Source organism: Thunnus maccoyii, chromosome 1 (genome assembly GCF_910596095.1).
Source record: "Thunnus maccoyii chromosome 1, fThuMac1.1, whole genome shotgun sequence".
NCBI classification, from domain to species: domain Eukaryota; kingdom Metazoa; phylum Chordata; class Actinopteri; order Scombriformes; family Scombridae; genus Thunnus; species Thunnus maccoyii.
Window position 1 is genome coordinate 16,534,533 of NC_056533.1, and position 10,452 is coordinate 16,544,984.

At 41.4% G+C, this 10,452-nt stretch overlaps 1 protein-coding gene across 5 annotated transcripts; it reads right to left on the reverse strand.

The window, feature by feature from the left end:
• Positions 1 to 65: 65 nt before the first annotated feature.
• kif28 (kinesin family member 28) lies at positions 66 to 9,942 on the reverse strand. Of its 5 annotated transcripts, none has more exons than XM_042416109.1 (27): positions 9,796 to 9,942; positions 9,117 to 9,308; positions 8,861 to 8,911; positions 8,555 to 8,707; positions 8,362 to 8,397; positions 8,070 to 8,189; positions 7,672 to 7,779; positions 7,265 to 7,419; positions 7,073 to 7,184; positions 6,847 to 6,914; positions 6,534 to 6,676; positions 6,297 to 6,418; positions 6,025 to 6,115; positions 5,784 to 5,844; positions 5,398 to 5,521; positions 5,153 to 5,288; positions 4,953 to 5,071; positions 4,620 to 4,727; positions 4,376 to 4,468; positions 3,918 to 4,058; positions 3,715 to 3,785; positions 3,432 to 3,566; positions 2,866 to 3,032; positions 2,498 to 2,592; positions 2,027 to 2,159; positions 1,663 to 1,796; positions 66 to 946 (listed from the first exon to the last, which is right to left on the reverse strand). In XM_042416109.1, exons 1-27 carry the CDS (start codon positions 9,865 to 9,867, stop codon positions 788 to 790), a joined length of 3,099 nt encoding a protein of 1,032 aa, XP_042272043.1. In that variant the 5' UTR covers positions 9,868 to 9,942; the 3' UTR covers positions 66 to 787. The 5 variants fall into 5 exon arrangements, 4 of the variants coding, with proteins under 4 accessions (XP_042272043.1, XP_042272033.1, XP_042272062.1 ...); XM_042416099.1 differs by having other exon boundaries at positions 2,006 to 2,159; XM_042416128.1 differs by having other exon boundaries at positions 2,006 to 2,159; positions 8,861 to 8,906; positions 9,796 to 9,882.
• Between the last annotated feature and the right edge of the window lie 510 nt (positions 9,943 to 10,452).

Consider the following 10,452-nt stretch of genomic DNA (forward strand, 5'->3'; position numbering starts at 1 on the left):
AGTTGCTTGAAAATATGACACATTATCCATGATGGTTCAAAAACATAATATTGTGAATTCTGAAACTGAGTTGTATTTGCATTTTAATTTATTTGCAGTTTGGAACTGTGATGACTACTTTTACATGCCGTCTAATAAACTTTTTTTATGGACTAAAGTGGTTTTGTTCCAAATGTGGTTTTCTGTTAATAGTAATCTTACTCTGACACCTGGTAATGGTGTAGTGGTTAAAACATCTGATCATCCTTCCTTCTTTTTCCCCCAAAAAACAATCATGCTGAATGACAAATGTTACCTTGTTATCTTGTACATTAGGCAGAATAAAACATTCTTAGTAACTCAATAAGATTTTCCATTGCATATAACCAGTTCCAGTTGTGGCTCTAGATGTTCATATCTTTATATTTGACAAGCTCTAGTTTATGACATCTGTACGCATTTAAAACAAACACTTAAAGGATTTTTTGTTGCTGTTGTTCACTGTTAAGGCAGTTTTCTTTAGTAGTAAATGATCTTAATCTCTAAACTTTTTTAATCTAATATTTTTATGCATCCCTTTGGCTTTAACATGCAAAAGTTTGGTTAGAGACCACATTTCTTATGCAGGTTCCCAAAATGGCAGGATGTTGTGTTTTCAGAACAAAGGCATTATAGCTCTTAAACAACAGTAATTAAAACTATGAGACCACCTACATATAGATGATAGTGTCTAAACATTGCACAAGGTCCAATATCAAAATCAACATCATCTGTTTTTGACAACACTGGTACAGTCACAGTTACTCAGTTATGACCAGATTCCTGATCGTTCTCGTTTCCGGCGGACAATGGCGGCTACGTCTTGTTTGAGTGTAGAGACGCTCTGTTCCAGCTGCTCTGAGAAGTCTCTCAGCAGACGGCTCTGCTCATCCACAAACAATCTGAGCCCCAGCAGGTCAGACTCCTCCTGGAAAACACACAACAGTTTACTGACAGAGTAGAGAACACACACAAAATATCCCACGTTTCATAAGTGTCAGTGTAACTTCAACATGTAACCATACACAAGTATACTCTGGGGCTTAGTAACAGCATCTGTCTCTTAAATTTACTCTGTGCTTTTCCAGAATAGCTAACCAAAAGACATTTATCAGTACAAAACCAGCAGGTTTGTCACTGCAGCCGTGATTAGAAATTACATGACCTAAAAATGCCTTTCCTGTCTGTTTATGTTCCTTCTACAGGTTTTGTGGTAACAAATAGCTGAAAATAAATACATCTGTAAGCAGTCTGATTTTATCAAACAGCTAAAATAACCTCTGTGTACTCTTGTTAAGTTACCATTTGTAAAATTCCCTGACATGAATCAAATTCCCTGACTGCCAGTCTGAAATAAAAAAAGTCTAATTTTCATTCCAAACATACCATTACCAAGAAAAATCTTTGATTTAAGCAACCAAAGTAGGTAAATTAGTGAAATCCTCACCAGTTACTGCGGCCACTTCACTGTAATCTTACTGAGACTTTTCACAAATGCCAGTTAAATTGTGTGTGTGCTTGATTGTGTATTGTTCTCCATAGATCCACTGTTGATTACCTATTGCCAAGGGTTTTTGAATCAACAAGGCCTTATTGTAGTAATGCTCACTAATACTAATGCTGCAGATAGGCATGAATACGTACACTGGGTCTGTGTCTGCGCAGGCGCTGCAGCTGACCCCTAACTGAGGTCATGCTGTGGTAGAAAACCTTGAGAGCACGAGCAAACTCTGCATCACAGCTGGGACGAACCGACCGACCACGCATACTGTCCCCACCTGAGATGAGACAGGAAAAAGATGTGTGAGAAAGAGGATAGATAAATCAGTTAGTTAAATAACATTTCTTCAAAATGTCATCTATGCAAATATTGTGCCATGTCACAAATCCAGTCTGCAAAGTATTGTTACAAGGTAAAGTAAAGGCGTCATATAAACTGTTTGATTTATTTACAATTTGTTTTATTTGACAGCAAATTAATCCAAACCTTGATGTGTGTGTTGGTTACCGTTCCTGGCTGTGTTGAGTTGTTCCCTCAGACTCTGATTCTCCTTCTTCAGTGAAGCGTTCATGCTTTTCAGTTCCTCCAAGTCCTGCTGAAGAGCTCTCAATGAACAGCTGAGCTCTGCAGAGTCTACAGGCTACACACACACACACACACATTTATACTGTGTATATATATACTGTAGGTATGTAATGCATGACTTCTTGTAATCAAATTACAACTACAAAAATGGAAAAATAAATAGATAGAAAAAAAACATAATTATTGATGTCTACCATATGATTTTCCAATTCTATGACATCTTACAGTTTATTTTTTATGCAGCTAATGCAAAATGTATTAGATTTTACATGCATCTGATTCTTTGTTTGTCATTTGGTGTTTTTCCAGGTGTAGAAACAGGTAAATTATTCCACATTTTCTCTTGCTGTACTGGAAAGTCAAAATGAAGGATCATTCAAGGCTCAAACTCACGACAGTGTCTGTTGGGCCTGCCTCATCGATGATGAAGATGCCTTCTGTGGTCATCCTCACTCCCTCCAGACATGATACCAAGTCAGTACAGCCCTCTGAGAAAGAAAACCAACACTGAGCAGCAGTTTTAATGATACATTTGACTGTTTATTCAAAGGGAAATTACAATCTTACAATTACAAAACACGTGACTCCATGGTCTTCAACATCTACATAGATTTCCTATCTACAGTACCGACCTACACACATCTACCCATGAATCCATCTATCTTCCTCTCTGTGTGATGCTTCCAGTCCAAAAGTAAAAAGGTAAAAGAGGCATTTCTCTTTATAACTTCTCAGTCATCAGTTCATCTTTTCATCATCACCTTGGAGGCCCCAGAGCTCCAGAACTACAGCGCTGCTCTGCAGGTAGTCTAGCAGATGTTGGGAGGTGTGGAGGGAGGCAAAGTGAACTCTGTGGTCCAACAGAGGATTGACGTTGTGCCACACAGCTGGAGTGTAGAGAGGCTGACTACAGTCAAATAACCTGAAACTGAGCGAGTGGAGGGAGAAAATAACGAGCTTAAATCCAGAGGATGATAATATTCCAAATCTGTCATGACTTTAGTCTCTACCCCTCACATCACTGCAAACTCCACATCTGGTCTACAGTGCATGTCTGTGCCATACACACGTCTTTGCTTTGTCCCAGACATTAAAGATATGTTACCCACAAGGCCACTCATGTAACTAACCACAGACTTACATGATGTCTTGTCTTCACTAAGTGTTAAAATCCATGATGACCCCCCTGGCTGTGCCCCATATTGACCTGTAGTTCCCGTGCTGTAATTCATTGTAGGAATCCTCTGTATTCTCCCTGTATGTCAAACCCTCTTCAGGCCTGATTTATCCCCTTCCATGCAACTTCACATGCAACTACAAACCTCACCCAATTTGGACCCCTCTATTGTGAGCCTCTCTGATCCAGCGGAGGCCACAACACTGTTCCAGGACCAGCTGGAAGTCCAGTCGTCGACCCAGTAACTCAGATGGGTCAATCAGGATGTCATCTTCACCCAGAGGGCTGGAAAGTGAGAAAGATTATTTCCTAATAATATATATATAACAAACAAAAAAAATAAAATTAAATTAAAAAAAAAAAAATATATATATATATATATATGTGTGTGTGTGTATGTGTGTGTATGTGTGTATGTGTGTGTGTGTCATACAGTCCGGTGGAGGTGCAGGGTACCAGCTGTGCTTGTAGAATGGCCTCCTCTGTGCCCTCTGACCCCAGCACCTGCCGACAGAGATTACCAGTAAAAGATCACTCTTTATTTAATCCCCATCTGACAAGCAGAAATGTACACAATTACTTATACTTTGACAGTGTGTGTGTGTGTGTACTTATGCAGTATGTCGATATGTATACCTCCAGTTGCTCCTCCAGAGGGATGCGGAAGGCCAAAGACTGGAGCCAGAGGTGAGCAGTACCCAGGAGCAGAGGCTCCATCGGATCCCAGAAAGGGTCTTTATCTCTGGGTAACGCAGCTGTAGACAGCCCCTCTACTCTCTGACAGCAGAACAAATAGAACAAATATAAAAATTAGCTTTCACATGTAAACCTATCAATGGTAAACCTACTGTAGCTGTCCTGGCTGGTATTAATGACTATGTTGAGATTTTCTTCTAGATTTCTAGATCTTTTGATTACAGTATCTCTCAAATTATTTTAATAACATACTTTTTTTGTTTGTAAACAAATTAGATATTTTTTCAATAACTGTCTGACACAGTGTTTTTTTAATACTACCATTGGGGAATGCCACAGTTGGATATTTTCACATCATACGCATAGTGGCTTTAGACAATGTCCTTCTATTAGATTACATTTTCTCTGCTCTGCTCAGCTTGATGCTGCTGGTAGACATCTTCCATCAGGAATTTACGGTTCACAAACTTGGCCTTGGACCACATCCAGACCTGGGGAAGGAGTGTGTAAACATTTAAACAAAGAAACAAAAATTCAGAACTGAAGAAGCTGGCATATGTGGCTTTTTACTCTAGCTGTGCAATTCAGACAGCAATAACGTCTCCACTTTGAGTGTGTAAGAGAGGAAGTACAGAAAGAGACCTGTTTGCTTTCCATAGAGGTGACTCTGATAACAATCTCTTTCTCCAGATCGTGGCCTTTTGAATCTGACAGCGCCAGATTCTTGATCTCCAGCTTGAACTCCACCCCCTGCAGACAGGATAGACAATAAAGAGCAGGTGTTTATTAATTGTTATAATACATAACAATGTCCACATGAGACCATACAAACCAAAGGTATGTCTGTGTTGTTTGATGTACGAACATAACTGCCATCCAGTATGAACACATTAAACAGATTCAAGCAATTCTATGTGGGGGAATTATTTCAGTTTCTTAATTAAAGAAGTTTCACAAAAACATAAAAACACAAACCTTCTTCAGCTCCTGGCTCATCTGGTTGGCCTCAGCCACCATGGGCATCAGTTTGATGTAGTCATAGAAGACAGCCAGCAGACTGGGGTCTGTCTGACTAGACCCAGCACTGGACTCGCCTAAAGACAGAAAAAATGCGTAATATTCAACCAAACAGAAATAATCTTCTTTGACTTCCTGCTGCTGAACCTCCTGCTCACCCAGGTGGATGCCCTCGGCAGCAGCCAGTTCAGACTGGAAGTAGTCGTAGTCGTAGCGGCTCCAGTCATCCCCGCCCCTCTCAGACGGAAAACCTATGAAAAGGTAGGTGCAGTTGGAACCGAGAATGAGCCGATCCTAGAGGGAGACAAAAATGCTTTGTGTGTGTACTTCAACAGAATATCACAGTCATATCACAAAGTTTAAGTTTTTGAGTGTGTGTGTGAGTGTGAGTGATATGACCCACCAGGTGCTGCAGCTCAGTTGTCTGAGAGACGGAATTGCCATTAACAATGATCTTTGACCCTGCAAACGGGGTCAGTGTTACCCGGCGCTGTTCGTTCCTGAACACAGCATGACGCTCCTGGATCCTGACACACAAACACACAATAGAAAATTGTGTCTTAAGTAAGTTTCCAGATAAGCCAACACTCATCTACTGTACATGCACTGAGTATGCAGGCCGCTAGCCAATCACAAGGTGCAATCACTCACATCCACTTTAATAGAACATGTATATTGTATATATAGTCATCTAAACATGACTGTTTAGTGTCTCTAATCTAGCTGTAAGTGCACTGGATTTGTGATGTTTTATTGTTGCCTGATGTGATCTTTATACAAACTTATTACCCTAAACCCTTGATAGAGATGGATCTTGGGGAGGAGTCACTGAGGCCGATGTCCCATTCATCTGGAAGAACACATATTGGTAATAATGGGTTGTAATGAACTGAAAAATACTAAAATGTTATTAAAGGGACTATTAGAATTTGATTAGCTGGTCTGGCAGTCTCCACTCCAATTCCTCCCTCTAAAACGGTAAAATGAAGTAGAGAGACATAAAGTTACAGACAGAAGAAGACAGACTAACCCTCCTGGATGAAAAGCTTGACCACCCCTGACAGCTGAGCGTCTTCATTGATGTTCAGGATGTAAGGATGCATCTGCATCATTCTCCTCTCCTGACAGCAAAGAGACATTATGGATGATCATAAGAGACAGCAAGGGACAATTAAGAGCAATATAGAATCAACTAACCACCTTCAGTATGTGTGCATACATGTGTTTTTACACTACACTAAGCCAACAATGGGTGCTCTTGAGTGTGTGCATCTCTGATTGTGTATTTAAATGTGTGTTTACCTGTGTGATGTTAGCATACTGTTGCTCCCAGTCCTTCAGCGCCTCCTGCAGGTGTTGTTCCCACAGAGTCTGAATGGCTCTGATCTGAAGCTCGTTGTGGGTCAACAGCTGACGAAGCTCCTCTGAACACACACACACACACACACACACACACACACACAAATACACACATACATACATGTTGACCTCTTACCCTCACATAATGAATTCTGTTCTGTTCTAGTCAGTGAGTCTTACTGGTTTCTTCATTAGCTCTGCGTCCCTCCTGGCCCAGCCGGCTCAGTCGTTGCAGCAGTCTGGCATTTTCAGCCTTTAGCTCTTTAACCAGACGCTCAGTGGGGCTCTCGTTCACCACAGCCCGGTTCTGGATGCGCTTTGCCCTGAAGATGTGGGGCAGGGAGGTAGGGGGTGAGGGTCGGGAGTGTAGTTGGAACAGGGAAAAATGAGGCCAAGAGGAGAAGCCAAGAAGAAAGAAAGAAAAACGAAAAACAAAAAAATTGCAGGAATGAAGGAATTACTATATTTACACTGCATTGATAATCTGTTGTACCTCTCAGCATAGCGTAGGGTGGACAGAGACTCCTCATAGCAGATATCAGCAGGGCTCAGCGTGGCAACCTTGAAAATGAATGAATCTACTAAATAAATAACCTCATTGACCTGCTTATAGTGTGTATTTACAGTGTGTTTATAACAGGAGCACTCATAGGGGGGCACAGTGGTTTTGTATAAGGACAATACTACAATATGTAAGTATTGGATAGAGAGTGAGTTACCATAACAGTGCGACTGTTGCCTCCCAGGGCAGACTGCAGCAACTTAGTGAGAACTGAGTCTCTGTAAGGAATATGGACGACTTTCTTCCCCACCGCCACATCAGCGAGGGTGCTGAAAGAGAGCAGAGGAAAAGGTGTGAAAAAAAATCTGATGTGAAATGAAAGTTATATTAAACTAAACAGTGGACCAACCTGATGACGTTTCCCAGCGTGGTGAGGCTCAGGTTGATGGCCGCGCCCTCTTTGAGTCTGTCAGCCTCTGACCCTGATGACCTCTGGCGTTCGCTGCCAGCCAGGTCCACCAGGTTAATGTTGGACTGTTTTGTGATGCTCTCTTTAGAAAAGATCTGACAAGAAGTCACCGTTATGTCAACAACAGATGCTGGTAGAATCTCTAATGACATTTGAGAATATGCAGACAAATTTACAGGTACATACACACCTGCACACAAAATCCATCAATTATTGATCAGACATTTTAAGCATAGGGTGGAATAATGTGACAAACCTAAATCAAAATATAATCTCATAATTCTGCACTACCTCTGTATTATCTAAATTGACTCAAAGTAAAGCAGTAAGGGGGTCTCTTATGGTACCTGTTTGAGCTGGAGGATGATGAGCATGTGTGAGCGGCTGCTGTTGGCGTTCATGTGAGTGGCAGCGGTGGTTCTGGTCCTGGTCCCCTGTTCCATCAACTGCTCCACCTACATTTGAAAATTCACACTTTTACATGATTCCAAATATATACACAAGTATACAAAAAAGTAACACAGCATACAGAAGGACATCTGACACTCTGGCCTTGACCAGTCCTACAGATTACTGATTATTCTTTTGGTAAATTTGAGTAAATTAAGCTTATTCTACTGGCACGATTAAGCTCAGAGAAAAAACCTGATTAGTTATCTATCCAGCTCCCCTTGACTGTCTCACAGACTTTGTGTCTCCATACACTTTCGCACCATATATGCACCACAGGTAGAGATTTCTCTACCTGTGGTGCGCTGTCACAGGGGACTGTACGGAGACCCTCCACATAGAAGCCTCTTTGCTGCTCCTCTCTGACTCTGAGACCCCCTGGAGTTCGTGAAGCCCGAGACAGCAGGTCAACAACCTGGACAGGTAAGAAGACAAAAAATACTTGTACTGTACAAAGAAGAAGAAGGAGGAGGGAAAGCTGGTCATCTACCAAAAACAGTGACTATTTAATCAATGTAATCTCCAGACAAGAACAAAAAAAGAAGCCCACAAGGAATACTAAATCTGCTTAGTGTTGCTTATTTTACCTGCTCATTATAGATCTCCAGCATACTGAAAAAGACCTGTGTAGACATCAAATGCAAAGACATGTAGAACAATTGTCACAAACACTACCAGCTAGTAAATAATGATGAAGAACAGAAATAGCTTGTTAGAGAAAGTGGGGCCACACACACACACACACACACACACACACACACACACACACACACAGTCTACCTGGCATTGTCTGGTATCCTGGTTTTCTCTAATGGCCTGAAACAGTTGGTCGCAGAGTTTAGGAACCAGGCCTTTGTTGGGCCCGTATCCCACCATTGAGTAACTCTTCCCAGACCCCGTCTGTCCGTAGGCCAACAGTGTTGCATTGTAACCCTGCAGGCATCATTTCAGGAGGTTCAACATTAGAACAAACTTTACAACCTCAAAACGGTTCATTTAACTAACCAGCACAGAAAAACGTTTGCTTCAGTGCAGAAACACTAAACTTTGTGATATAAATACAGTTGAATATGTGATGTTTGCTACCTGCAGTGCATTCTCCAGGATACCTACTCCCAGGTCCTGGAACACACTGTCCTGGGGAAGGTTAATATTTTGTGAGCTGCAGATACATAATGTATGTACACAACTTGTAATTCAGTGTCAAACACTGATCACCTCATTATATATATATATTCTGTCTGGACCTACATTTATACAGTCTGGATTTTATATCAACTCTCTGACTGCTGCTTTAACCAGTTTTGCCTGTTGTGTTGTGCTGGGATGACTGGGAGCTGACCTGGTCAGCGTATCGTCCTCCAGGCTCTTCAGGCAGATACAGTCCACTGCGGTCTCGTGTGAAGCCGCTGTGAGACCAGTAAGCATAGTCAAAGCAGAATGACCGGCGGCTCTGGGAGTCACGGGGGTCCTGGATGGTGATGGAGCTTGATACCATGGAGACAATACAGCGGCTGCCTGCATCCCTTTCTCTCTAATGGTAGAAGGAAATTTAAAAGGATGAGAGCAGAGGGAGAGATTAGAGGGGCGTGGGAAGATTTTGTCTGGATTTCAAGGATAATTGGAGGAAGGGAAAGTGAGGGGTTGATGTTTAATTCCTCTTTAGAAGCAAAAGGAAAGAAACCTGTCCGGTTTTCTGATAACAATTTAGTTACACAGGTTTTGCACTCTAACAGGAGGGCTCTCACTGTTTTGTGTTTGTTGTCTTATTTGTAGAAAAGTAATAAATGCTCTTAGAATCAGATCATCCTGTTTGTTTGTTTGCACTTTTATCAATAAACTGGCAAAGATCCACACTGAGCTGGTCAACTGGTGGTAATATTTACTGTGGTCTATACACTATTACAGTAGCACTAATACTTCTACTACAACAGCTTTCCCCATGTGTATATACATCAATAAATAGCAATGTATCAATTCACTATACAAAATCATGCACAGAATCCAACATGCACACTGACCTTGTTGAACGGTCGGACTCTGACGGCCACTTTGACACAGTCCTTGCTGTGCATGTCTGATGCTGCCCTCATGATGCAGCAGGCAGGTTATCAGCACAGTAGACTGGCACACTGAGTGATCAGCTCCCTCACAGAGAACAACACACAGCTGTGTCGCATTACACGATGACATGGACACAATCAAGACGATGATGTACATATTTACCTGGTAGGTAAAGCCTTAGTGAACACATTATGGAAAAACATTTAGTTTTTCTTGCTGAAAGATACATGCGACTGAGTCTGACCTAAAAAGTTGAGTCTGAACTAAAACAAAGCAAGTAATGTGTGGTGATGCTGCTACACACTGGGGAATAGTAAAAATTAACCGGTAGCACCACAAGTGATGAATTATTTAATCAAAAGTAATGATCATTGACATTAACATAGGAAGAATCAATATACAGTACTTTTAATCGGCTTTTTCCCTCCCCTGGTCGTCTGTTAGAAAAGTGGAGCAGTGGAGATAAAACCTGGTTTCACTTTCACCTCGTCTAACACTATGAATTATACAGAAGGATCAGTGTGGGGAAACAGGAGAGTTACAGTCAAGTGAAAACACCACTGTTACAGGTTTACAGCTATGTTTCTGTGAACATTTCAGTGACATTCCCTGAA

Bases quoted from the DNA above. Each gene is read 5' to 3' on its own strand.
- kif28 (XM_042416099.1), bottom strand. From the start codon at position 9,867: ATGAGGGCAGCATCAGACATGCACAGCAAGGACTGTGTCAAAGTGGCC. The intron at 8,708-8,860 runs GTAGCAAACATC...TGATGCCTGCAG, and splicing joins TCCTGGAGAATGCACTGCAG to GGTTACAATGCAACACTGTT. The intron at 3,786-3,917 runs GTATACATATCG...CTCTGTCGGCAG, and splicing joins CTCTGGAGGAGCAACTGGAG to GTGCTGGGGTCAGAGGGCAC.